General features: G+C 48.5%; 2 protein-coding genes across 4 annotated transcripts; both read right to left on the bottom strand.

Annotated features, from left to right (window-relative positions):
* Window positions 1-608: 608 nt before the first annotated feature.
* LOC142890416 (uncharacterized) lies at window positions 609-13,208 on the bottom strand. Of its 2 annotated transcripts, XM_076029410.1 has the most exons (29): window positions 13,075-13,208; window positions 12,201-12,412; window positions 11,506-12,103; window positions 11,301-11,404; window positions 11,147-11,215; window positions 10,887-11,063; window positions 10,680-10,813; window positions 10,506-10,600; window positions 10,369-10,423; window positions 10,146-10,280; window positions 9,780-10,016; window positions 9,624-9,669; window positions 9,233-9,434; window positions 9,032-9,141; window positions 7,454-7,823; window positions 7,140-7,274; window positions 6,883-6,916; window positions 6,671-6,778; window positions 4,264-6,373; window positions 4,014-4,150; window positions 3,713-3,915; window positions 3,468-3,540; window positions 2,968-3,124; window positions 2,792-2,879; window positions 2,681-2,714; window positions 2,527-2,586; window positions 2,267-2,429; window positions 1,989-2,172; window positions 609-1,437 (listed from the first exon to the last, which is right to left on the bottom strand). In XM_076029410.1, exons 2-29 carry the CDS (start codon window positions 12,404-12,406, stop codon window positions 1,318-1,320), a joined length of 6,144 nt encoding a protein of 2,047 aa, XP_075885525.1. In that variant the 5' UTR covers window positions 12,407-12,412; window positions 13,075-13,208; the 3' UTR covers window positions 609-1,317. The 2 variants fall into 2 exon arrangements, with proteins under 2 accessions (XP_075885525.1, XP_075885526.1); XM_076029411.1 differs by lacking the exon at window positions 7,140-7,274.
* Window positions 13,209-14,104: 896 nt separating this feature from the next.
* Window positions 14,105-23,524, bottom strand: dab2 (DAB adaptor protein 2). 2 transcript variants are annotated; one of them, XM_076029408.1, is made up of 15 exons: window positions 23,193-23,524; window positions 20,368-20,648; window positions 20,132-20,271; window positions 19,864-19,962; window positions 19,629-19,760; window positions 18,968-19,051; window positions 18,725-18,751; window positions 18,591-18,641; window positions 18,389-18,451; window positions 16,748-17,359; window positions 15,790-15,925; window positions 15,050-15,655; window positions 14,735-14,889; window positions 14,550-14,641; window positions 14,105-14,444 (listed from the first exon to the last, which is right to left on the bottom strand). In XM_076029408.1, exons 2-14 carry the CDS (start codon window positions 20,477-20,479, stop codon window positions 14,567-14,569), a joined length of 2,292 nt encoding a protein of 763 aa, XP_075885523.1. In that variant the 5' UTR covers window positions 20,480-20,648; window positions 23,193-23,524; the 3' UTR covers window positions 14,105-14,444; window positions 14,550-14,566. The 2 variants fall into 2 exon arrangements, with proteins under 2 accessions (XP_075885523.1, XP_075885524.1); XM_076029409.1 differs by lacking the exon at window positions 16,748-17,359 and having other exon boundaries at window positions 23,193-23,517.
* Between the last annotated feature and the right edge of the window lie 3,970 nt (window positions 23,525-27,494).

Genomic DNA, 27,494 nt, shown 5'->3' with positions numbered 1-27,494 from the left:
AGCAATTCACCTGGAGATACTGTGATGGTCATAATATACCTAACAATACAACATTTAAAAAAAAAAAAAAAAAGCTGAAATGTGACCCATTAGATGTCAACTTAAAGTCAGAGGATAAATGTTTAGGGTGTTTTTACTGTTCTCTAATGTAAGAATTGTTCACATTGGACCCTTAACATTAGTTAAGGGTTAAATAATGTTTTCCTTACACATTTTTCATCGAGAAATGTAGGTTCTCAGGAAAAATCACGACTTTTCAATTAATCGTTAATTGATCGATAGTCATTTAATATTATTAATATTCATGAATTAATCGATAATTTGAATCCTTAGTTCTTTGCAATAAAAAAAACGTCAACATATCCACACCAATGAACCAAAATGTAGCTTTTCAATTGACCAGTAAGTGAAGGATAGTTTGTTTTTTTTTACACAAAAAATTACATTTCCGCATGTATATTAATCACACAAATCTGTCGAAACACTTTCAAATTCAAATTTCAATAGAATTCAATAAAAGAAAGTAACGTGTAAGAAGTCTTCACAGTCAACAATCGTTGCCTCCTGATGATGGCGAACCAGAATTAATGAAAAGACTGGAACAAATGTTGGCAGTGAAACAAAATAGTTTATTAAGATCTGAAATGACCTGGCTTTGTTACTTTTCAAGAACTCACAAAACAAGAGAACTTGAGAAGCGCTGTGTTTACGTTCAAGTGCCGGACTTAATCTGAGAACTGCAAAACTGTACACGGTCTCTCTGCTCTGTTGCTCTTGGACACGTTTACACGTACAGAGACATATTTATTCTCCTGAACAGGGAACAGCGGAGGAGACAACGGTGCAAACAGTGATCAAACGGATTTGAAAAGTCTTTGAGACGCCCTTTCTGAAGGACACAAACACAAAAATGTTTTAGCTACAAATGAATAAATAATAAAAAGAAAATAGCACAGAGGTTAAAAAAAAAAAAAAAGAACATGTAACATGCAAGTCCACATAATGACATGTTTCTCTTTTGCCAACATCAGGATCCACGTAAATGAACTACAAAAAATACGATGCTGTACAATTTTTACAAATTCACAATATTTCCATTTGTTCTCATTTGTTCAAATTAAGACTGTACATGTTCAAAGTGCTAGCGGAAATGCATTTGCTAGAATTACACAGATGGGACAGTCAGGTTTCCCCCGTACAGGCGAGTACAAAAACAAAAAAAACAAAACGGTGGTTATAAATAAACTTGCACACCGACTTATCAAAAAGGCCCGCGGGTTTTTCTCCGTCCTCCTGGCTTCAGCCCCTCCGGAGCGTTCACTCGTGCTCCACCTCTGTAAAGATGTCACTTAAGAAGTACTGAGAGACGCCGGTGGGCTCGTCCTCGTCCGTCCTGCAGCTGCTCTCCTGGCTTCCACTGGGCTGCCAATCCAAAAGCTGCAATTGGAGGTGGGGGGGGGGGGGGGGGGGGGGGGGGGGGGGAGTGTTTTCACTGTGAGGACTTGTCGGGATGAAGTACGGCCCGGCCCTGTGACGACGAATCCGTTATTGTCAAAATCAGGGGTCACCGACCCCTTTTTGCCGAGCCGTGGGCAAAAAGGCTGCCGAGCAGGACCGCGGGAGTCGCCTGCTGTTGCAAACTAGTTGCCTTTCGTATGACTCAGTACCCATGAAGCTGCTCTCAGGTTCATGAGAGCTGCTTCATGGGCTCTCATGAACCTGAGAGCTGAGCTCAACAAAGGTTGGTGAGCTCTACTTCTCATCCTCTCCGTCTATACACCGTTTTTTTTCCCCCTTTAGTTTGTTACCCTTCGTTTTCCCAGAGGCTTTGGCTCACAAGTGGTCAGCGGTCACGTACGCAATCAATGTTTTGGTCTTTGGGAAATGCTTCAGTTCCTCTTTTAACACATGTTGGATCTAAAATTCCTCCATGGTGAAAACCCACAGAGCTGCTTCAGTGCAAACCGCCTTCTCCCCTCGTCACTCACCTCGTCCGTGCACCACGCTGGCTCCGAGGACGTCTGGCCTGCTGGAGCTGAGGAAGCAGCCTCAGCTTCCTCCGCGGAAGACCTCAGTCCAGCGATGTTCCCCGTGGGGGCCTCGAGGGGCGCAGCTTCACCCGATGGGTCAGGGGCGACCGACTTGGAGGTGGAAGCGGCGCCTTTCTGGTTCCTGCCAGGTGGGGATTGGGGAAGGGAAAGGGGGAGGGGGCATTTAGCTCGCAGTAACTCTTAAAACCATTGGTGTTTCAGCAGATCTTTCTCACCTGCGGCTGACGGCTGCCTTCGCTTTAACCTTTGACCCGCCCCCCTCCGGCTCCTCCCGTGCAACATCCGCATCTTTGGTTTGTTCCGAGGAGCCGGGCTCTGCTAGCGTTTTGCCGCTGCCTCGCTTCTCGGGTGACGTTCTGGGCTGAGTCGGCAGTTTTGCTGGTTCAAAGGAGAGAGTGGGGCAGCGTGAGAAAGGGAGAAAAAAAGAGGCGGCGAGAGCTCGGGCGGTGATGAAACGTTTGTCTTTTTTGCACACCTGCTCCTTGCGAGCGCCTTTGCTGCTTGCTTTCAGACGGATGTTGCTCATTTCCTTTCGCTGCAGAAGCATAATAGACAAAATCACATTTGTCCACAATGAAATTAAATGAAATTAAGTTTAAACACATGCAGGCGGCTGCAATTTACTCTACCTGGCGAGTCCGCTGGGTTTTCGCTGGCTGCGTCCTGGTGGGAGCGATCAACAGGAAGATTTGAGAAAAACACACCAAAAAATGCTTCAGTCGTGCGTACAAATTACTCACCGTGGACGCCGCAGAGTCTCGCAGAGCCTCGGCCACGTTCCGGAGGCCGACCGCCACGGACCCGTCGCTGGTTTCCGCCAGGGGGACGCTGAGGGGTGAGGAGAGTCTTGGAGTCGGGCACCGCGGCACAAGAGATTCAGAGAAAAAGCGACGACGGATCACGGCTCGACACTTACTGCTGCAGCGCCGAAGAACCTGGAGGACCAGGCGGTGGTGGAGGCGGTGGCGGCTCAGAGGCTCCGCCCACCACCGCCACCTCCCCCAGCGGAACCTCGGTCAGCGACAGGATGAAGTAAGGCTCGTCTGCGTCTGAAGGCACCTGCTGTGGAAGCACTGAGGGACGAGAGGAGGTTGTCAAAAAGAATTAATGTATGTACAGTACGTATACATATACATACACATATTTATATATACGCACACATATTTATATATATATATAAATATTTATATATATATATACATATATATATGTATACATATATACATATTTATATACATATATATGTATATATATATATATATATATGTATATACACACATATATACAGTATATATGTGTATATATATATATATATATATATACACATATATATACACACACACACACACACACATATATATATTTATCTGTTTATTTATTTATTTATTTATTTAATTTTTTTGCCGGTTCACTCACTGTCTGAAAATAACTTGAGTCCAGACTGGCTTTGGTTCCCTCCTAATGCGCTGGACGTCTGACCCTCCTGGAGCTGTGAAGACACAAGTCAGCAGGACTCAAATCACTACTCCAAACACACACACACACACACACACACACACACACACACACACACACACAGACTGCTGAGCGCAGGAAGTCGAACTTATGGACCCAACTGCTGCATTTTCACCAATGTAGTGGAATTCTGGCCACTTAATTACCCGACTGGACGGATCGATTTGGGTGAAGCAGCCCGCCGGTGGTGCAGAGACGTCGTCTTTACTCGGCTGTTCCACGTCTGAGGATTCTCTGTGTGTGGGTTGCTCGGTTGAGCCCTCTGCTGGCCGCCGGGTGTCGGTGTGGCCTTGGGAAGCCTCCCCCCCGTCCGCGGGAACGTCTACCACTTCCGAGAGCGGAACGGCGTCTGTGGAGAAGCAGAATCAATGTCAGCCGACTGGAGGCTACAGCACAGTTAGATCTTTACTTACTTTTTTTATTTTCTTTAAATCCAACTCAACTCACCTTTCGGTTGCGATTCTTTCTGCTGCTGGGCTCGTCTTCCCAGTGCGACGTTGGGTTTGGGTTTGACCAGTCGCCCTCTGCTGGCCTGGGGGGCTTTTCCTGAAGACTTGAGAGGCTCCGGCTTGTTATCGCTCTCGCTGGAAGAGGAACACAGACTCGGTTTGATGGTCTTTTGAGAAATCACGCGGCGTTAATGCCGTACCGCAAGTCTTTACCGATCAAAATCGAGTGAATGAGAAGAAGGTCGTACCTCTGGGAGGCCGGTGGACTGCTTTCCGAAGGCTGCTGGACGGCATCTCCACTCTGAATGTTCTCCGCACGTGACGGCCGCCCACTTCCCGCCGGCTGCGTCGCGTCAGCTTTGATCTCCGATTCGGGTGATTTCTGACCCAATTCCGGTTGCGCCGCCTCCGTCTTCTGTGAAGAGCCGCTCACTGGCACCACCTGCTGGCTGTGTTCCCCTGCTAGCGGCGGCTCGCTGACCCCGGGCTGCGGCCCCGCCGACCTTTTTCTCGCAAACGATCCCAAATTGGGTTTGACCTTGGAGAAGCGCCTTCTGAGAGAGAGGTTCCTCCCCGAGCCTTCCGACGTGGAGCCCTGATCGCTTTCCACGTCCGTCCTCTGCTCTCCTGCCGACGACTCTTCCGGTTTCTGCTCGACTTCTGGAAGGGAAGCGGCGGCTGTAGGTTCCGTTGGGCTCTGTCCCGACGGATCTGAGGAGGCCTCGGCCTCCTCCGCAATGCTCTGACCCGCCACGGGAACCTCCGAGGCGGCAGTTTTGGACAACACACTCCTGCCCGTCAAGCGAGGTTTGGGTTTGACCTTTTCTCTTCTTCTTGTCTGGCACAACGTAGACATTTCTCCGCCTTCTTCCTGGCTGCCAGGTTCTTCTGCCGGGGCCGAGTCCGTGGCTGCGGCTTGTTCTTGGACTAGACTCTCGCCCGCAGCTGCTGCACTCGAGTCCGCCTGGCCGAGGGCTCCGAGGTCCGTCCCCTTGAGATCTTCTTTGGTGGTCGGAGGCGCTGCTGCGTCACATGACGGTTTCGAGTCTGAGGCAGAAGCGGCGTTTTCAGGAGAGGCGATCGTGGCCGGTTCTGCTTCAGGCTCGACTGGATGAACTTCGGGGCTCGGCGTCACATCACAGCTGCTGACTTTGGGGTTCGGCCGGGCGGACCTTGATGCCATGGCCAAATTGGGTTTGGGTTTGATCTTCTGGAAGCGACTCCTTGTAGGTGGCCGAGGTGGATCTTCTTTCTGACCGACGTGCGACTCCACCACCGGTGCTAAGTCAGGGTCCGACCCTGCTCCCGGCGGGGTGTCGGCTGTTTCCTCCCCTTCTTTCTCTGCAGGCGTGGACGGGCCTTCCGTGGACTCGACATCCAACGGCGATTTTAAATCTGGAGCTAAAGTAGCACTCACATTTTTTTCAGTCGATTCTGCAGGTCCCTGGTGGGTCTCGGCACCCGGGGCTGAAATGGAGACCTTCTCCTCAGGGGCTTTGGGGACTTGAGGTCTGGAACGTGAGCTCCTCGCCCCCTGCGCGAGGTTTGGTTTGGCTTTGACCTTCTGGAATCGGGTTTTCGCAGGTGGCTGAGGAGAATCTTCTCTCAGACTGACGTGAGGCTCTCCTGAGGCCGAGTCTGGGTCTGAACCTGGTCCTGCCGAGATCTCAGCAGCTCCGGAATGAGGCGCAGCTGTTTCTCCAGTGCCCTCTGATGTTTCACTTGGTTCTGGAGATGTTTCCGGAGCAATCCGGTGCTCTCCAGTCTCATCTGACATTGCGGGGCTTGATTCTACAGGAAGAACGTGCACAGGTGTGGACGGGTCTGGAGCTACACTTGGACCGGAGCTGCTCTCCAGGGGTTCTTTTGTGGCTTGAGGTTGAGAACGTGCGCTCCTCGTGGCCTTCGTGAGGTTGGGTTGGGGTTTGACGCCCCTTCTGCTCTGGCGAGAGGGAACCCCCTCGCTGGTTCCTGGCTCCTCCTCACTACCAGGTGAAGCCTTCACAGGTGCAGCAACTGGAGAAGAACCCTCGCCGCTCTGCTGAACTGGAGGAGAACCTTCAGACTCCAGGATGTTTTCTGTGCTCTCCCCGGTGACCTGTTTGTCCGACCCGGAGCCGGCCGTGCGGCCCGCCATGTTGGATCTTGAGGCTTGGCCAAGGTTGGGCGCTGGCTTCACCTTCGACGAGCGTCCTTTCCTGGTCGGTGGAGGCATCTTTTCAGAGTGCTCTGCACTTGGCAGTGGAGGAGCAGGTCCAGCCTTCACTGGCACCTCGTCGTCTTTGACTTTCTCTTGTGGATCCGCTGTGGCTGCAGACTCTGCGACAACATGGTCCTGAGCCTCAGAAGCTGTCGATTCTGCAGTTCAAAATAACAACACAAACCACTTTCAATCTCATTTCAATATACAGAGTTAGCCAAAATGATGTACACGCAACCATCGGGGAAAAGAAAAACTTGCAGAAATATTTCAATGTCAAATTTATTCAGTGATCACAAGATTAACAGAAGTTATCTTTGGCCTCAACATGTATCAGTATGAATATAACTACTTATAGAAATTTAATATTTACGCAAGCTGTTTTGGCTGGCTGACCTCAAATAAATCAAAGCCGATTCTTACTGACAGTATCATCACAAATGAATGTCTCTGACCTGTCGAATGGTCTTGCACGACTTCGTTCTCTGGAAACTGAGTCACGTTCCCGATGGTCAGCAGCGTGTGAGCCGCCTCGTTGTAGCTCTCGTCCTCGGCGACTGAAACTACCAAGAGTCCCAAAAGTTAGGAAATACAGGAGAAGTCACGGTCATCTCCTGTCAAACAAACAACTGTCTAACATAAAACTAAGACCACCGACGGTACTTACTTGTGTAGTCTGAAGAGAGGCAGTCTATAACGTCCTGGAAGGAGAATATATTCTGTTAGTCACAGTAAAAGTCATCCAGTTTCCTGGCTACATTTCGCTGTGCACACACAAAAAGCCTGTGCAACTTAATCCACCACCAAGGCAACGGTGATTAGATGTTGAGAGTTGAAAAATTTCCAAAGGCCATTAAAGAAAATCAGAGTACAAACATTGATCATAATTTCTAGATTTCTAGATTTTTGTGTTGGGACACTTACAACCAGCAGGTCCAACTGATGTTCACAGGGTTCAGCTAGGCCTGTCTCATTATGTGCCAGCTCGCAAGTGGCATCAGGGTACAAAGCATCTGGGGTCATGCCCAAGACATCGGGCATACTGACCAAAACATCAAGCTATTTGCCGGGTGAGGAGGGAAGTGAGAGCGAAGGGTTTGAATTATGGAATGTGAAACCATGCACAAAAGAAACATGAGGGAGAATTTTAGAAAAAAGAATAGATGGATGGATGCATGTGACGATGTTGAAATTAAAAAAAATAAAAAAAAAACATTAATATTGACTGGTATGCCGACCTCCTCCACTTCAGACATGAGCAGGTGTGGAGAGCGCAGGCTGGCGGGGACGAAGGCGCTGCCCTCCCGAACCGAGCTGCATTCAGGCTGCTGCTCTTCCTCCCACTGGCTTTCAGTCTCCTCCTCGTCGCTGTATTCGGACCGGGACGCCCTGAGGGTGAACAGTTTGGGCCTTTTGGACTCGTGCGCCGCCGCCGCTGCCGCTGCCGACGACTTGGACGGCAACTTCCTCTTCTTCCCCGGGGATTTGGGTTTCGTCGGTTTCTTAGGGGAACCCAGCGGTGAGGAGGGCATGGCCTCGGGCGCAGAGGGCGAGTTGTCTCTGGCCGGGTAAGTCAAAGGCTTGGTAGGTTTGGGCATTCTGCCATACCTTGCAAATGAGGACACATTTTCTCTCAAAAAAAAAAACAACAACCCTGACTTTCATGTCCTAATCAGGACATGACACCTGTCATGACCTGTCGTGAATAATCTCAATGTGGTGACTAGTTCGGAAGCAAAAAGTAAAAAAGTCGCCTGAGGCTGAGGGTAGGGAATTGTGGCTTGTCCGACACGCTGTACCAAAAATAATTTCGCCGAGATCAAAAAATACGTTTAACGGTTTATTCAAAGTGGAAATAGCTCACTTCCTGTTTGTCAAAATTAAAAAATTAGACCGTATGACATATGCGGGTGGACGACACAAAGGCGCTATTGCTGTTTTAGTGGAGAAACTGTAGAGAAATTGGTTGATTTTTTTGCACATATCTGCAAACAAGCTTAATTTGTGCCTTTTCTGTTGGAGATAGAGACTTTGCATGAAATAATGAAATGTAGGTAGACCACAAGCACGTGTGGGTTTTGGGTCCACGAAATTTGAACATTCATACTGGCCGTGAGAATTTTTTTTTTAGTGTGGGTATTTTTTTTTTCAAAGCACGTTCGAGCCCCGTTGTTTGTCAGGCTCAGCCCCAATGAACGCAAAATCACCATTTACAACTTTGAAGAAAATACTCATTCACGGCTCCAACACTCACTTTAACTGCCGAGTTCACATTGGTTGAGATAATTAGCCAAATGACAACTGTCACAGGCATCCATAAAGTGTCATGAGAGGTGTCACGTCAGTCGTATTTATTTAACCTTTATTTTACCACGAAGAGCCCATTGAGATTAAAAACCTCTTTTACCAAGGGAGTCCGGGCCAACGGGCAGCAAAACCTAAAAATTTCAGCAATTCACAATCAACAGTTACAGTAATATTAGAAAGAACAGTTACAATATGAGGAGGTTGTCTCTAGTGTTCTTGGTCTGGATGTAAAGACATTTAAAAGGCATCATTTCAATTTCCAGTCTTTTTGAAAGACAAAAACCCTTTTTCCCATTTCTGTGCAGGTAAATGGGACGGACAGCAACAGGTAATCATTAGAGCGCAAACCATAAGAATCAGCATTCCTTCATGGGATCGAGTGACAGATGTGGATGGCCAATAGGTGTCACGTCGGTCTTATGCACGTCCATTCAAGTAAAGTGTTACCAAACTCGATTCACGATCATCCAACACGCCGTTCGTCCAATGTGCAACTTGAAATACTCTACCTGGTGGGTCTTGGGGGGAGAACGGCGGCACCTTCGTCCTCAGAGGAAAAACCATCGCTGGCGGACTTCCCCTTGCTGCACTGCCTCGCAGGCGACGCATCTTCACTCGCCTAAAAACCATGACACAACCGACGCCTGCGTCAAGCACTGCGGCAAAGCGGAGAAAGTCTGGTTATTTCTCTAAAACAGCATGAACTGAACCTGCTCCTCAGCGTTTTCGTCTGCCGCGCCTCCTCCCCCGGTTTCCGAGGCAGCATCTCTGGGCTTTCTGGGAGGAGCTGGAGGCTTTTTGGCCCGCCTTCCAACGAGCTGCGGCACTGGCTTCGGAGCTCTGCCACGCGACAGTTTGGCCGGCTTGATTGCTGCGTCCTCACGCGCGTTTGCGTTCCCAGTCGGCCCAGCTCTGGATATAAGAGGGGGAAGAAGAGGAGCTGCACCATGAACCGACCATAAACTACAGAGCAGTGGTCAGCAGAAGACTTTTAGCAACATTATGCAGAGGATGTTTCTCATGTTTTCATTGTGATTTAGTTTTTTCGCCCTCTGGATCAATTGTTTGGTCCTGTTTTTAATATTGCAGGAGCTAACTTACGATTCTGAATCTGCAGGATCGGCGTCTTCGGGTTTGCAGGCCTCTTCTGATGGAGGGAAAAACAATACAGTGGTCAACAATGTAACACATCCTCGCGTGCATTAAATAAGTAGTTGATAAGAACACACAAGTAAAAAAAAAAAAAAGGCGCTGCACCTTGTTCGCCGCCCTTGTCCGCTTTGTTTTTCTTGTCGTTTGGTTCGTTCGTCGCCGCGCTGTTCTCATGCGCCCTCTTGCGTTTCCTATTAGGGTTAGGACCCGGAGACCCTCCGTCGTTGCAGAGGTCCTCGTTCTCTTTTTCTCCCTCCTCCTCGCCCTCCAAGTCAGGCATGTCGTCCTCGTCGTCCTCCTCCTCCTCAACATCACTCAGCAGCTTCTCCGCTGCTTTTTTGCCTGTGGGTGGTGTGAAGGACAAGATCAGCGAGGCAGATCAATTGGCTGCCAGGATTAAAGACTGGAACTGGCGAGCAGAGACGCACAACTCGTTTCTTTCGGGGTGAAAATACACAAACGGACACGTGCCTTTTGATTTTCTTTTTTTCTTTCTGGGCGAGTTCTTCTCAGCCAGCGAGTTGAGTTTCTTCCTGTTTTTCTGAACTTCTAAGATCTTCTCAAGCAGCTTGGAAAAGTATTCTATGTCCAGCTTCTGCCGGTCTTCTGCAAGAGAACAGAGGCAAAATACATCGCCGCAATGCTTACTGGGGGCCACACACGGAGTCTAAAGCAGGTTTCCAGAAAGACTCACTGAAAGCTTTGTCGATCCTCCAGGCATTTCCCCGTTCTTCTTTTTTGAATTTATTCTGCAAAACCAACCATTCAGACGTGTCGTTTTATTTTAGGCAGACACCTGTGATGTTCCTTTAATCCGCGGAGACTGCTTACCTTTATCTCCGATCGAGCTCTGTGGGGAAACAGCTGACAAATCATGGAAAAGTCCGTCCCCACCATGCTAATGGCCAGGAAGAACATGTCCGTCTCTGATGGCAAAAAGCAAAAAGATAAATATTAAAAACGTGAATCACACACAAATATATTGAGTTGCGTCCAGATCTCTACCTTCACTCGACCAGGGTTTGGAATAGGTCCCTTTCCTGAAGCTGGAGTAGGTTGTGGTGGAGCCGCGCTCAAAGATGGGGTCTCGTTCATTCGCGGGGTTCGGCCCCTTCGCTCGTTGCACCTCCACCGTCAAGCTGCAAAACGGTGAAAATGCATTTTACGCATGAACATAGAAGGACATGGCACAGCTTAGACGAGTGCACTGACCTCTCCTCATCGATGATCAGCGAGCCGTCCTCGGCCACTTTGACCTGAGGAACCAAGAGCGCTTCCTCCTGCTCTTCTTCTGTTGCTGCTGCTGCCACCTCCTCCTCATCGTCGTCGTCCTCACTGACACTTCCAGCTTTAGAGGGGGGTCCAGGTTCCTGAGGTCTCTCTGGTGAGCTGCCGTACAAAGCAAATATAAAATTACTTGGGAACTCAATTTTAGTGTGAAAGATTTCAGAATGCTGCTTGGATGAACATACTTTTCTCTTTCTGGAGACAGTACGACGGTGATCTCGTTCTCATCGGCTGGCTCTTCTTCTAAACTAGTTCTGCACGGAAAGAGATGTAAACCAAAAGGGGTAAAGACCAAAGGTTGCACAGGCTTTGACTTTGTCGCAGAGGAGAGAATCTTACGTCATGGGGTTGGAAAGTGGCAGATAATGGATGAGGTCCCTCATTGTCATTTTGGCTGGATCCAAAGTAAATTCCTTTGCCCGCAGATTTTCCCTCCGTTTTCTCTGCAACACCGGACGAGAATCGTTGGATGCAATAAGCCACTGTGCAAGTCAGGGGGTGACAAAATGAGGAGAAGACTGCAGGGACACTCCACAGCGCTCACCCTTTCCTTGTGGACCTCCTTTTTCATCAGGTCTCTGAGCTTCTGCGCTTTGGCCAGCCTCTGCAGGTCAGAGCGGTCGTTCAGGAGCCGGCTGAGGGTGAACGCTGCCGGCGACGCCGACAGCCTCATCTTGGACGACACCAGAGCCTTGGCCCTTTCCGATATCACAAAGGCTTCTTTATCCGGCAGGGACGGCGGGACTTTGTCTGGTACTTTGAAAGTGACGTCTTTCACTTGGCTACCCGCTGCGTCCTCCGCAGGAGCGACTCCCGGAGGTTCGGAACAATCGGAACGAACGAGGGAGGGTTTGGGTTGGGGCTTGGACTGCTTGTTCTCCTCCGAGGGCCTCCGGTTCCTCGGCGACAGGGGTCCCTTGGAGGGCTCCGGGCCGGGAGTTTGGCTGCTGGGCGTCGGCTCCTCGCTTGCGGTTGAGTCTTGGGCTTCGACGGGAGTTTGAGACGCGGCCTTGACAGGGGACTTGCGCGCTCGAGCAAGTGCAGAGGGGCGGCCGGGCGCGACTTTGGGCTTGACGGTGAAGCGCTTCCTTCTCTGGACCGAGGAGGAGCTGCTAGCCTCTGCGCTCGGGTCAGTGCCATCTCTACATGACAGTCGGAAAAATGAACGAATGAATGAAAGTGTGAGAAACAACAGGGGGAAATTCATTTGCTGTCAGCGACCTGATGACTGGCACTCACCCCTGGGTAGCAGGTTTTTCTGACTGCGCCACGGCAGGTTTGCTATCGGACTCGGAGGCAGCGGTGCTGCCCTCGCTGGCGGTTTTTGGGGCGTCGCCCGCGTCCTTGCTTACTGCAGGGGTTTCTTCAGATGCTGCTACTGCTGCTGCTGTTCGACCCGCCGCCCCAACATTGGGTCGAGCACTGAATCTGGAGCGCCGAAACATTGTGGCCTGAAAAATAAGCAAAAGTCAAAGCTGCACTACGGCACACAATTTCTACGGTTAACACATAAATGAGTTTTAATGATGGTGATTTTGCATGTGCCTTTGCGCACAGTTAATTTCATTTAGGTCCCGATTCTTAAACCTTTTCTGTGGAATTGTTGATGCTCGATACCAAAATGCTGTTGATCACATTTTGCTTTGTATGTTTGCAGCTAAATGACAAAAGAAACCTCCATTCTGTATCTACTATGTCTTTACTCAACATTTACCGATGTCACAGGTAACCAAGTAATTTGTCTGCCCAGTATTAGCTGCGCCCATTAAATGCTTCGACAAACGCATCTTTTTAGCGACATAGGTGATGTGTTAAAACTCCAGAGGAAATGGCAACAGATGAAACCAGCTGCCCCGGGGTCAAAATCGTGACGAAATTAAAATTTACTGATCTGGAATTTCTAAACGCACACACAAACAATTCACAAAACACAAGAATGTCTGTGGAAAATAGCCTAGTGTTGACGGAAATACAACCCTTCGCTAAAAGTTGCTTATCAACACTGTAAGTCACTGTCGAACTCTGACTTTTGCCGCCTTACTGTACAACCAGGAACACACATTTCACCATATTATTACGCCTACGAGGTTTTGGCATGCTGGAAGCAACGTACCTCTTCATAAAATATGGTCTTGCGGGCAGAATGAACCTTTTATTAATCGACGTCGGGCTGCAAGTGGCGGAACCCATGCACACGCTACGCCGCCATTTTTTTGATGACGTATTATTTTGCTGGAGAGAAGGACTGTGGGAAACGTAGTGTGGTTCGCACCATCGATGAGGCAACACACAGCGTTCTACGGGCAATATTTTTGCGCTGAGTTCATCGCTAAAGATCTGTATGGAGCATTCAGCCTTGCTATTGTTCCATATATGTTCCACATATGTGTCTTATTAATAATACAGATATGTATAATAACTTTAAAATGTAATTATCGCGAGTGAAGTTTAAATTTGCGTGACGAGATAGAGCACTTACATGAATTGTTTAAGTGAAATTGTTTAAAAAGATTCATACCATCAGACTATTTTTTTTTTAGGAAGACACGTTATTTAAAGGACGTGTTCATTTTAACTAGCATGAACATTCTTTAAAGCAGCTCTAGGTAACTTTTCGACCATAAAATTATGATTCTAAACTCAGTAAAGCGGTAGATAAACGATTAATAGGATCAATGGTGCCGCCTCGGCGGCGAGAGGGAGGTCGTGCTGGCTGGAACTGCACTGCGTAACTTTCAAGCGCGACCCGACACGCCGGACGAACCAATTTACGGCAACGTGACACGTTTATTTAGAGGCAGTCTTACATACTACTATTACAAATACATAATATTGTAAAATGACGGAGTGGAACCCAAGAAGTAACCTCGATGAAAGAGGAAGTAATAAAAGTGTTGAACGTTTGCTACAACAAGTGATTAATAATTATTGCAATATTTGATAGATAGATAGATCGATAGATAGATGTACTTCGTTGATCCCAAATTGGGAAACGCAACAATTACAAATTAGTTAACATTAGTTCATTCATCATTTTTTTAGATAGATTTACACAGTGCAACGGCAGGACACTGTTTGCATGAAACCATGTGTGTGTACTGGACAACAAACCATAACTTAAGTAACTCAGGCTGAAAGAGGCGTTATGATTGAATTGTTTTATTCTTTTAACACAGGTGACATCAGCAGTGAACCTTCTCTTTTTTTCTTTTTCTTTTTTTAAGCTGTGCCATATACCTGACGCACCATATCTCTTCAGCAGATCATGACATAACATTTTCTTCTTAGATCAGTGGCCTTAAGAAAGAAGGAAATACTGATTGGACAATGGAAAAACAATACATATTCATGGGCGTGAAAGAGGGGTGGGCAGGGGAAGGGTTGGAGGCACTCATCACTTGGATCGTCTTGCTCGCACCACAGCAGCTCCACCGGAGGCGTTGGAGGTGTTAGATGTGAAGCTCCTCTTCTGTACAATTTAAACTGCGAGGGCCAGGAGAACAGAGCAAGTTCTCAAGTTACAAATGTTTTATCTTGTCTGCTTGTCTGTATAATATAAAAGTGTAAAGGTACAAAGAAATACTCTACTCTTCACAAAGTAGGGGTCAAGCGAAGGGATTCCCGAACGGATCTTCGAATGCGGCGGCTGAACCAGAGCTCTGAGCGACTGCAGCCGTCTGCTGTGGGATCGAGACATGAAGATCCAAGATGATTACATGTGAAACATTACATCATTTGGTGTATCTTCACTGCATGCATGAGTAATAATCTACCACTGGTACAGGTGGTGCTCCGAATGGACTGGAATCTGGTGCCCCGAAGGCTTGATCGAACATGTCCTGGCTGTTTGCGGCAGGTGCTGAAGAGAAGGCATTGTCGAGAAGGCCGGGGCTGAAGCTGGGAGCTGCAGCTGGAGCGGCAGCGGCAACTGATTTGGGAATATCTTAGTGAGAACATGATGACACGGCACAATTTGCTGTTCACACTTGCATTATGTGCAAGACCTCGTAATTAGAAAATAACAAAAGAAGGGAAAATGTGCAAAATGCAGTGCAAGGTCTTGCTAGTTAGCTTGGTAGCGGGTTTACCGTTGACAACAGGCATCTGGTTGATGTCAAAGTCGTCGTGGTCTGCGGAATCCTGTGCCATGCCCACTTTACTGGAGAAGTACTGGTCGAACGCCGGGTTGTTGCCAGGAGTCGGGGGGGAGTTGGCGGAGGCCTCCCCTTTCCTCGCCGGGATGGCGGGCGGCTTGGCCAGCTGGAAGTCCTTGAACATGTCCTTGCCAGTCTTCTTCCCTTTGTCGCCAAGAGGGTCCAGAGATGTGAAGGCACCGCTCGGAGGGGGGGCCTCCTTGGCCGACGCCCGAGGCGCAGGGCGCTGGGGGCCTTGCTGGTCGCCCATGGCGGGGAACGCGCCGCCGAGGAACGGATTGGTGGCGCCGGGGCCGGCAGCCGGAGGTTGGCAGAAGATGTGCGGCGGAGACAGAGGTGGTACGCTTTGAGGGTTCATCTGACCCCAGGCGTTTGGTGGCATGGGGAGGCCACCATAGCCCGCCGGCTGTTGGAAGCCAAACATGGGCCCTGGCGGCACCATACCGGGCATGGCGTACATGTTGGGTGCAGCAGGAGAGGCTCCCCACATGCCTGCAGGGGGCATTGTTGTTCCAGCTGGGGTACCCAATTGGAGATTTCCTGATTTAAACAGATTTTTTTTTTTTTTTTATATAAAAGGAGGTTCAGAGTTTATTAGAAATGAAGTATAAAGTGTAATGTGTAAACCCCTTGAAGTTTGAAGAAGACACAAAGAGTGCTTTCTGGCTCATTACCCAGGGCGGCGATGGAAGAAGGAGTGGAGTGTACAGGGGCAGGTGCACTGTTGAAAAGGTCAGCCGAGGCCGGGGCGGCTTCAGGCTGACTGGGAGCAGAGAACAGCTCCGCTCCAAACAGGTCATTGGCTGGAGTCTATTCACAGAAATCAAAGGGTATTTTAGACAGGATGACACCACAATTTGTTACAGTGACCTGTGAACAATGCAGCGCAGGTCAAACTACCTTTAAAGGTCCCACGTCAAAATCATTTTCAGATCATATTTTTTTCCCCCCCTGTAATCCAAGGGTGCGGAAAAATGTGATTATTTATCCAGGAAGGCGCATGAGCCCTTGATTTACAGCCTCCTGCAGAAACACTCACTGTGTTAGCTTCCTGCTAATGCTAATTCTTTTTCACATTAATGGACAGGACAAATCACGGCAGCCATAAGGCTGAGTTTAGGGTTGTTAGGATGGAGACCATTGAACACTGGCCATGTAAACTTTGCATGACATGGGACCCTTAAAAATAAACACATTAATAAATTAATAAATAAAAATCTGCATTATGTATCACAATATTCACCTGAGGTGTGATCCAAAAGCATGCTTTGCCACTTACCCGTGCTTTACCCAGTGATGCATGAATGATGATAGTGAAAGGTTAGGAGCAGAAGTGACAACAAACACAGTTGATTCAAGAGAAAGAGAAGAACGGGACCTGAGGTGCATGCACGAAAGCAGATAGAGGACCCCTTCCCTACCCGACCCAACCTAATAAAAAACCCCTCCACAGCATTCCTCATTCTTAACGGGCCTTGCGCCTCATCTCCGCTAAGCGCATCTTGTCTGGCATTTCCTGCCACGCAGAGCGGCCGCATGCTCCAGCAGAAAGCGTGCACAAAAAAAAAAAAAAAGCCCTGTGGGCGTCGCACATGCAATTCAAGTACACTTTGTCTGGCCGTGGAATGTCACCTTTGCACTCCTGCGACCTCGTCCAGCCTTAGAGCTCTGCGGAGGCGGATTTATGACTACTGACTCCTTGCTATGGGTCAGCGGGGCCTGTGCCTGCTGAGTTACGTCACTGGCAGAGGTAGGGGCGGTTTTCAAAGGCGAGTCAAAGAACGGGTTACTGCTCGAGAGGCCCGGTCCAGGTTCACTGCCGTCCATTAGGGTGATGGTGCCGCCTTGGCTTATTTTGCCCCCTAGTGGCCACTGTCCGTTACTGAGCGCGAGGATCATGTTCTTACTGGATAACCCATTCATGTGCTGACTGAGGCACTCGGCGTCCCCATTCAAAGCGCCGTCATTATGATGTGTCCCCATGTCGTTGCCAGCAGCGCCGCTGATTAGAGCGGGATTTTCGGGCGCGAGCCCGCCGGACGATTTTGAAAGGGGGTCATCTCTGAAAGGGTCAGTGTCTGGCGTTGGAAAGTAGCCAAACGTTGGAGAAAAGGGATTCTCTGTCTGGGGGGGAGCGACACGCTCGGGGACACGGGGAGCTACGACGGGGTTTTTTCCTTTTATGCAATTCTGATTGCTGTCAACCTCAGCGGAAAAGTCCAACAAGAGAATGTCATTAGAGTCCTGGTTAACATGAGAGGGACAGCGGGAGAGAGACAAAGAAGATGAATGAATCAGTTCTGCAAAGGGAGAAACACGTGTTAATTTTTTTTTTTTTTTAAAGCAATCATGGCACGTGAAAAGACGACATTTCAAAGCTGCGACATGTAGAATCACGCTGGAATAATGTTGGGATTTTCGGGGTTGCTGGCAATGTTGGAGAGTCCATCGTCCCACTTTGATAAGTCATTAACTAGACTCGGACAACATCAAGTCGTTTAGACATACATCGGTCAGCAGTTTTTTCCTGATCAGGAAAACAGTGAATAGGCGGAAATGTAAAAACACTACCGATATAAAACTGTAGGTGTCGTCAAAGTCAGGGTTAAAGTCTCTTGTAATGATTCCACTTGAAGCAGCTTTGGAAGTTTGACAAACACTTGATTGGCAAAGATTACGTGTGATTCAATTAAAAAAAAATGTGCATGTGTACTTTTTGAAAGAGTATTTTACAAATTATTGTTGTTTTTTTTTTTTTAGAATTGAGTTCACACGCATTGTGAGATCAGGGGTGTCAAGGTTACAGCAGACTCTATGATTTCAAAATACACACACATACGAACAGGATGGAGCAGCATCAAATATGATCCTGGAGCTCCTGCAACCCTAACAGTTATTAAAGGCCCCGTGTGTAGGTAGCACCTGGTGGTAAGAATTTATACTGCACTTGATTTCAGAACTTCTTTCCCCAGCAGCTGTGTCGTCAGGAACTGGTCGCAAAACCTCACTCACGACTATTGTGGAACACGTCACTATTGGTGACTACAGACAGTACTGCATTTCATCTCATTAGATCCCTTTAAAAATCTCACACACAGGGCCTTTAATCTTAATTGAAAATAAATGTAACCATCTGTCATGGTCGCTATGATTAGACATGCAAAATGGATCTATGCAAAAGTAACTTAAGCTACTCTTCACTTCCCCCCCCGCTCTATCAACGAGCAGAGCAGACCGCAGCACCCAAATAAATCAACCACGTTGTGCCCATACGTTCGGAGACTGGATGTCTGGAGGGGTCGTGATGTCTCCAAAGAGGTCGAGCTGCTCCATTGGCTGGATATCAAAGAAACAAAACAAACACAGAGCAGATTTATGAAGCCATTTGGAAATCAGATGTTTTGTTTCATTTACAGCTGCAGGTTTAAACGAGCAGATGTTTGATTTTTTTTTTGTTTTGTTTTTTTGTTTTTACCTGGGCAGTCTTCATGTCGTCATTCATACTCAGCAAGGCACCGCCTCCATTCTGCAATGGTCCAATATCAAAAGTTTAGAGAAATAGTGAGTGACGTATCTGAGGCATTGGAGAGAGGAGTGTCGCCGTCTCACCTCGACCACGGCTTTGCCATTCTCGCCCTGCAAACAGACAGCCCTGTTAGTGTTCGTTTTAATGCGACATGTTTCAATTAGCATCACCTCAGCGGAAAGTGTAAAGGTGCGACCCATGAAAGAGGCAGTGTTGTCACGGCAGCACCAGTTTTTTTTTTCCTTAGACGGAGGGGGGGGAAGGATATTCCACTCCTCAACCTTTGGCGGGGGGGAGGGGTGGGGGCGGAGGGGTTGTGAAGGTACCTTCTGTGAGCTCTCCATCTCCTTCTTCCTCATGTTGAAGATGACCTGGAACAGGTCTTTCAGATCGATCACCAGGGGCTCCGCCTGCGTGGCGACAAATCATCGGCTGATTGACACTTGCTGGTGGAATCTCAACCAGGTCTTGCACAACGGCATGGCCAGCTCTTGCTTCCTCACATGTGATCGAGTCAGTCAGTTCTAAATTACTTTATTTCTTTACGACGCAACCAGATCCTACTTTCGCTTCATCAGGAACTATTGTCAGCAATTTCATAATATTACTCCACCGGAACTGATTACGAGCCGACAGCAGCTGGCTGATATGGACTGCTTTACCTTCCCCCTTTGTTTTTCCGTCTATCAAGTTGCAGCTGCACTTTTCAGGGCTGCTGTTTAGACGGTGTGTTTGACTCTACAACATTAACCCTAATGACCTAACGCGTGTATTTTATGTGCTCGTACACACATTGTTCTGCCATTAGGGTGAAATGTTATTAAGCTTCGCCTTGCACCTCTTTTTTGTACATTTCATTGCCTGGTTGCTAATCAACCATAAAGGAATACAAAGAAAAGATAACCTGAGCTTCAACACCAGATTAAGGAGGAAAAACCTGCACTCGTCTTGCGCGCTCTTGTTGCCTAGCGACCATGTGAGCCGTACCTGTTGCGCCGTCTTGATGGCGACAAACTGATGCTGGCCCTCGGCGCCGCACACGTATCCGAAGGCGCGGTTGTCCGTTACGTCTCTGGCGATGAAGGAGATCTTGTTCACCACGTGCTCGTGCTCGATCACCTGAGCGGAGGGGGGGAGCGAATCGAGTCGTTAGCGGAGGAGGGACGACTGTGGCGTGACGACTGCGGCGTGACGACTGCGGCGGGGAAGCGGTGCGACTCACTCCCGATCTCTCGTCGATGATCTTGATGCCCGCCTGGGAGATGTTGACCCAGATCCTCTGTTTGTGCTTGCCTTGGGAGCGGGCGGCGACCGCCATGCCCTGGGTGGGTGGAAAAACGAGTGGTGGTGTTTTGTTATTGAGCTTTTCTGTGTGTGTGTGTGTGTGTGTTTAAAGTTTATTCTCCCTGAGCCCACGTGCTGTCTGAGGGCGTTTTCTCTGGATGAGAGACCCACCGCCGAGACGAACATTTTGAAAACATTTGCTTCACCTTCAGCTTCATCATGGAGTCCTGGCACATTTTGTCTCCCCGGGCTTCCGAGACGTCGTCGATGCCAATCAGCTTGGCCTTGTACCTCACGCCGTCTCCCTGGAACCTGCCCGTCAGGTACTCATCCGTCTTGTCCGGGACTGACACGGGAACAATCAGAACGGCGTGAGTTTGGCAAGAGAACAACAGAAAGGTTTCGGTTTGTCTTTTTTGGGTTTTTTTTTTTGCTAGCTCACCCTTCTTCTTCTCTTTCTTGAAGGGCACCCTGGACGCGGTGGGGGAGGTGGGAGGGCTGGTGGAGTTGGCATCGGCGGGGACGGCCGCGGCGGTCTCCACCTCTGCGGACATGGTGGCCGAGTGTGCCTCGCTGGAAGGAGCGTTCGACGGCAGCGGCGGCAGGCGGGCGAGGTGAGGGAGGGGGGGCGGAGCAGACGGCGAGCTCTGCGTGTGCGAGGTCAGACTAGCGGGCCAGACTCAGCAGCGGCGCATTGCTTTTTTTTTCCCCACCGTGGCTCGTCTGCAGCAGGGAGGAAAAAGCAAAGTGTGGAGGAAGGGGTGGGGGGTGGGGGGGGTTAAAAAAAAAAAAAAAAAGGAGAAGTCAACGATAGTTGGAGGCTCACAACATTTGACAGCAGAAGCTCCGCTCTCCGCTGCGGCTGGAGGTTTGCACCAGGAGCTGCTGAAGTGGGCTTTTTTTTTATTCTTTTGGTCCTGCAGATCATAAAAATGGTAATTTTCCCTGAACAGGCTTACGGTAATCACTTTACAACTGCAGGGCAACACAATTTTGACAGGCGCACAAAAGGACACGTGAACCATAAACTGTCAATCTTGTAAAATCCAACACACTTGAACCCTGCTTTAACGCGTGCTCTGTCACTTGACCAGCCTTGTGAAGGAGAACACAAGTTGAAAGTCTCTTGCTTCACATCAAATGTTCACCTACAACTGAACCCGATAAAAGTTTTCGGGAGATTCTGGCGGAATTTGTCGATATTCACCATTCGGGCCAGTCGAGCGCTCGTGTCACTGAGCATCCTGCGGGCGTCATGTGATCGCTCAGACCCGCCCGCGCGAGTCCAGAGTGATGTAGCTCGGCAGCAGCGCGGCATCGTCGCACAAATCTGCGCAGCCCAAACCAAAATAATAATCATCACGAAGGAACGGTCCCACGGAACTCCAACGTCAGTCGCGAAAGCCTCCAGATTCACCGCGCAGGAAACACGAGGCCGCATCACATGACGAGAGAAAAGTCAGCACAGCCGACCATGAGATTTGCCGCCGCAACGACGTAGGATGGAAAACTTTTAAACTCCCGTCAAAAGCAAACAAAACGAAAAGGAAACGTACAATAAATCAAACGACTGACCGCCAGACAAAAACAGAAGCAGTCGTGGGACTTTTAGGACCGAACACCACGAAACCCCAGCGTGGGACAAACATACCTTGCGTGGCCGCTGCAGAGGCTGCACTAGATGGAAGAGCCGTGTAAAAAAAAAAAAAAAAAAAAAGGCTGCGGGTAGCGCAGGGCGGACCAAAGGTTGGAGGTGGGCAAAGGTTGAGCAATTACCTGGAGTTAATCTTACGCTAGCGGAGCGACACGTCTCGTGATGCCGAGCTAAGCATCCAGCAGCAGGAAAATGAAGAGAGGGAAGAAAAAAAAAGGGGGGAGGGGGGGACAAGACAGCTTCAGACACCCCCAAAGATCCCCCTCCCCCCCCCCCCCGGCCTCGATCAGCCCTTAAATGAAACAGAAAGAAGAAAAAACAAAAAAGAAAAATAAACAATCCCACCACCCAAATTTAAAAAGAAAAGGCCTACACAGAATCCAAGACATTGGTTAAACAATATCAATCATGTGGGCAACTGGTTTGATTCCTGAGAGGAAACGGGGAGCATAAAAGCAGCGACCAGATGGGAACTTCAAAAAGGATACCGAGTTCAGTTCATCCGAGCGCCACTGTGTAGCTGTACAACCATAAAACAATCGTCTAGATATACGTATTAATCGTTGAGTTTTACGGGAGCCAGACTTGTCAGCAAAACCCAAGTAAACCCCGATGTTTGGGTTCCCACAGTGGCATTAGGTGCAGGGTGGAGTTTAGGGAGAGGCGGGGGAGGTGGGGGTTTCACAAAGACAAACATGTTCCTTGTTGCTGTCAAAACAAGCCATGGCCATAAACACTTGCCGATGCCTCATTTACAATCAGCGCGGCAAATGACTGCACGGTGGAGGCTCCACGGTGGCTTAAAAGTGCGATAAGAGCGGGCCGGGATGCTGGCCGTGCAGCATCTGCTGATCAGGGATCACATCCGTTACAAATACCTTCACACGTAGCCACCACGGAGAGCAAGCGAAGAACAATTCTTATTTGTCAGCAAAAAGGAAAAGGAAAAGCGGCGCCGGGGAGAGCAATGTCTCAATCTCAGGCGGTCAGGAAACGTATACTGCTGCACATCTGGAGGAAATCAGAGGGAATGACTCAGTCTGCAAGTGAATGAGATGGTGAAATACCACAGGCCCACTGTGAAGGAGGGGGGGTTGGTTGGGGAGGGGGGCATGCAATCACTCTCACACAAAATGTTTCTGCACTTGAAACCAAGGCGAGAAGTGGAGAGAGGATGCAATTTTTGTGTTGTGTTGTTTGTTTGTTTTTAAATAAATAAATAAATAAAATTAAAATAACGTTTAAAAAAAATAAAGCAGTGCAGGGTTCCGAGAAGAGATGGCTGCTTCCAGGTGTTGGCAATTCATGCAGCAACAATGACCTGGAATTAGTCCCTAGCGGCAGCATTTCAATGGTGAAAGTGGTACTCTTCGAATGTGCTGGTTAGTTTTAGTAGCGGCTGAAAGAAATGTTGCACAAAGTTGCCAGAAGTTGTCTTTTTTTTGTTTTGTTTTACATGCGATCTCATTTGGGATTTAAAAAAAACAAAAAAAAAACAAAGCCGCGACTTTTCCGCGACTACCTGTGGCACGTCGGGGAGCCCGGAGAGAGCCAATTGCACACGCTGTCTCACACGCACACGCGCGCACAAACACACACACCACGCGCCTTACCTGTTGGAAAACGCCACTGTCGGAAACACTGGGGTTTTGTTTTTCTCTCCCCCCCGTGATGCCTCCACGGCTCCGGCGCAGAGTGAGTAAAAAGCATACACGGCGACGGAGGACGAGAAGAAGGAGGAGGAGGAGGAGGAGGAGAGAAGAAAAGAAGAAAAAAAAAAAGAAAAGCCGAGCGGCAGTCAGATGTTTTCCGCTGAATTCCGTCCGTCCACGGAGAGGAGAGACTCCTCCGAAACTCCCCGTTTAACCCTTTGCTGACTGACTGGCTGGCTGGCTGGCTGGGTGACAGAGCAAAGCCAGCCGTGTTTTACCGACCGAGGGGCGGTCTCAGCTGCGTCTGCAGCCATTTGTACGTCCGATAAGTGGGTCACGGAGCCTGCTGAGGTGTCAGAGGCCGACACAGGAAATGAACGTGAATTTGTGACGTCACAAGGGCTCTGGTTTCCTGACGTGTCTGTTTCAAGCATATACGCATACGTGGAGAGTAGCATTGGTGAGTGGTGTGACATATTCATATTTCCAACTTAGACGGCAACCAGTTGATGATATTCTTACAAATGATGCCAACTTTGCTTACTTCCTAGAAGTTTCGTTTGCACTATTTAAAAAAAAAAAAAAAGAAAGAAAAGAAAAAAGTGTTGGCCAAAATACACAGTGTTGGAAACCAGCCCTTTGTGTTGTCATAGTAGCCCGCTAACGTCAATAAATTGTTAATTTTTAAATGTAAATGTAGGTGTTCGCAAATGGTTTTGGATCTGGATGTTTTCCACAAGGTCGGTGGTTTTCCAACTCACTTTTCACATCGTTTCAGACACCAGGTGGCGGCTGCTGTTTGGAAAAGTTTTAAAGGAAACAATTTGATGCACCTGGTCAACACGAGATAGCGGGTTGAGATGGGCGGAAAGTTGAAGGCCAGATCACGCGCGGGCTGTCACCTCGTGTGTCTGTTTGCTCGAAAGCAAAGACCTAATTAGTATTTACACAAACCTGACCGAGAAGCGCTTGTGTTTAAGCTTCGAATGAGACCTGACAGCAGTGAGTGTGTGATGAGAATGTGATTTAAAAACCTGCCATTTATGTCAACAATGTCCTTGACTCTTCTTTGTGCTGCCCCGTGTGGCCAAAAATAGGCTACTGCAGCTGTAATTTTCGAATATAATGACCTCTCTGTCCCGGCTCCTGGGTCTGGATCCAATAAAAATGTTTTTCTTCATGATCCAACTGTTGGATGTTTTAGTTTGACTGTGCAGAATGATGAATGTTCTTAGTCTGACACAAGAATGCTGCTTTGTCATCCATCTCCAATGTGCTTTTTAAAAACAAAAACACGGGGGATAGAATTCAGATGAAAACCTGAGCGTTCTAATTTTAAGAGCCATGTTTTGAGAAACACAAAATAAACAAAGCGTCAACTGCTGTATTTTCTAGAAATTTCCTTTATTTTTCAGGAGCCACGGGATTTCTGAGTACTTTATTCATAGCCACATTCTCTTAGTCGGTGTAAGATTGCAACAGATTTTTGGCGTGACAATAACTGAAATGTGTAACAGAACCCTGAATAACCATGAATACGTCCCATTACAAACCCTGCCGTCTGTCCAAAGACTTGGAAAAGTAAATCAAGTTTTAAAAAAAATAAATAAATAACAGCTTGTACCGTCATTTAAACCAACACAATAGCTAAGAGGAAAAGAAGAGCTCAGACTCAGAGACAAGATCCCCAGTGTTGCTTGCGCAGCACAATTTTCTGAAAGTGGGAGGCGCTACATTTCCTCTGCCATCCAATTACTGTAAACTGCTGACAGGAATCAGGTCACAAACTTCCTCAGAAGCAACGTCTATTTCGCCCGAGATTGCGTGCAGCGATGTCGGCTCCCTAATGACCATTTTCAGATTTGCCCCTCTAAGCATTTGAGCACCAGGATCTTCCCAGGAAGAAAATCCACCCCACCCCACCCCACCCCCCCCGCCCCCCCTCCCACTGCCCCACACCCACCGTGCCACCACACAGGAAGCGTCTTGTTTAATGTTTGCACAGGCGTCAATACATGCTTATTTGGGATAATTAAAAGTGCCTCTGCGTGCATGGTTACAAGCAGCTACAGCAACAGCTGAAAAGGGAGAGGGCCCGAGGTTGCTCCTGTAGAAAAACAAGGGAGAGAGTGAGACAAAGAGAAGCAGCCTGGTTCCTTCTGGAGAGGGACAAAAACTGGGTAAACACAGAGAGATCCTCCAGTGCGTGTAGTGTGAGTGTTTTTGATTTAAACTGCCAGGTTTCACTTCTGCAAATTCAGTTTGTCTCGAGTATTACGACAAGCCATCGCTTGACAGTCAGCATGTTCGCTGTCAGACAACACGACCGATGTTGTGCAAAGCTGCAGAGGAGCTCCTTGACCTCGTCGCAACTTTCAGTTGCTGATATCCTGTGCATCCACGTTGCCAGCTTCCGTAGGAGAGCGTTTTTAGCCAGCCTTTCGGGAATCCACGGATTTCCTAAAGCAATTAGATTCTTTAGAGCCAAGATGAAAGCAGGAAGTGGCTGCCGTTAGCGGTAATTAAAATTCCCCAGAAAAGAGGACAGAGAGAAACGCAGGGTGCCACTGCAGGCATTGTTGTGGCTAAAGAGATTAGCGTGGATGATAAAGTAGCTGCAGAATGATCATAGTTGGGTTTGCGTGACAACGTGAACAAAAAAAAACCCACTGACACAGAAAGCTCAGCAAAAGAATACGTTTTATGCTTTACAGTTTTTCGGATTCAGGAAGAGTTTAGCTAACCACTTCGCCGCGTAGCAGCTAACTGTGCTAATGTTGACCCATGCATCCATTCCTGGGCCAAGAGCTGTAGCTCCTCCTTATGAAGTACTTCATAAATTAAAAAAAAAAAAAAAAACAGTTTACACTTCGATCAATGATATCTGTAGACCCTCTATCCTTGTTATAATTGAGGTGGTGGATATTAAAGGGACACACATGACACTGCATGTTTCAAGCTGAGAGGTGAACGATGAGAGTGGCACAGAGGAAGGATGTCCTTCCTGCTTTGTATCCTGTGTTCTGCTGACTTGGGCTGGTTTGGAGGAGATGAGCTCCTCTGAAGTCACACTGCTCTGTCTGTTTTCCCCTTCGCCAGCCAGCCAGCCAGCCAGCTGAAATGCCCATTAATCACACAACTATTAGGACCAACAGCCCCACTTGCGTTTGCCACCACGGAATGCATCCTTCTACAGAAAAACACTGATGAAAAGATGCTGTTGCGGCATCAGCAGCACTTGCACAATCACATGGGATGGCGCAATGTCTTTTTCGGTTTATAATAAATTTCAAAACAGTTGACCTTTTGGATGAGTGACGAGTGACGAGTCCCTGTCGGCTCCTCTCAGCTTCGATGCGGGGTGACGTCAAGTTGAAACGACAGTTTCTCGTTCCTCTAAATTGTGATTCACCGACCGTTGGGAGCAGCGGTTAGGCGCAAACCGCACACTTGCATATATGCAAAAGGTCTTACTGGAAGCTGCTGACCAACGTCGAGCCTTCCGCTAACCCTGGGTTGAGGGGGCGTAGGAAAAAACCTGGCACTCGGACGGATGGCACAAGTCAGCCAGGACATGCAGTTTGCAGGTTTCAATGGCAGAATACTGACTGCAGGCGTGAAAGATGGGGAGTGTCGTATCCAGTTTGGAACGGGAAAGCCACAGTCCAGTCATGAGGCTCGGTTGCCGGTGCGAATCCCAACAAGTGGACAACCACGAAGTGGCGACGCATCTCCAGGTCCATGTCTGACAGTGTTTAACTTCAGTCACTTCTGTGCTTTTATCTCTTAAACCCCCCCCCCCCCTGCTCTTCAACTTTTAATCCAAAAACAGAGAACAGAAGAGAATAAAGCAGTCTTTTTTTTTTTCTTTTTTTGCAATGACAAATTCTGTAGGTTGTCACCCACATCTTGCTGTAAAGCTCGCCTCTTTTCCACAAGTCTTTCCACACACAGCTTCCCCCTTCCTCCCCTAAAAACAGGAAGTCTTTCTAGTCAGGAGAAATATTGGCCAAGCGCCTTTACCTGCTCTCTGGTTTCCTGAAAGAGCTGGGAGGAAACTACCAAACCTCATAAAAGTGGTGACCTAAGCACATATTTGTGCCTCTCCAGCGGGCCATGACCACACGGCGCTCGGCCTCCCCCAGCCTAGACCCTGTAGGAGGGGGCGAAACAGCGCCAGGAGATGGAGATTGACTTTGGACGCGCGGGGGAAATAGTCGCGCTCGTGTTTGTTTAAGTCAGCAGAAAGCACTTGTCATGCTG

The sequence above is a fragment of the Nelusetta ayraudi genome, unplaced genomic scaffold (assembly GCF_046127955.1).
Source record: "Nelusetta ayraudi isolate G7.1 ecotype Tasmania unplaced genomic scaffold, CSIRO-AGI_Nayr_v1 ptg000026l, whole genome shotgun sequence".
Taxonomy (NCBI): Eukaryota; Metazoa; Chordata; class Actinopteri; order Tetraodontiformes; family Monacanthidae; genus Nelusetta; species Nelusetta ayraudi.
The sequence above is the reverse complement of the archived record's forward strand: the minus strand, read 5'-3'. Positions and strand labels throughout refer to the sequence as shown.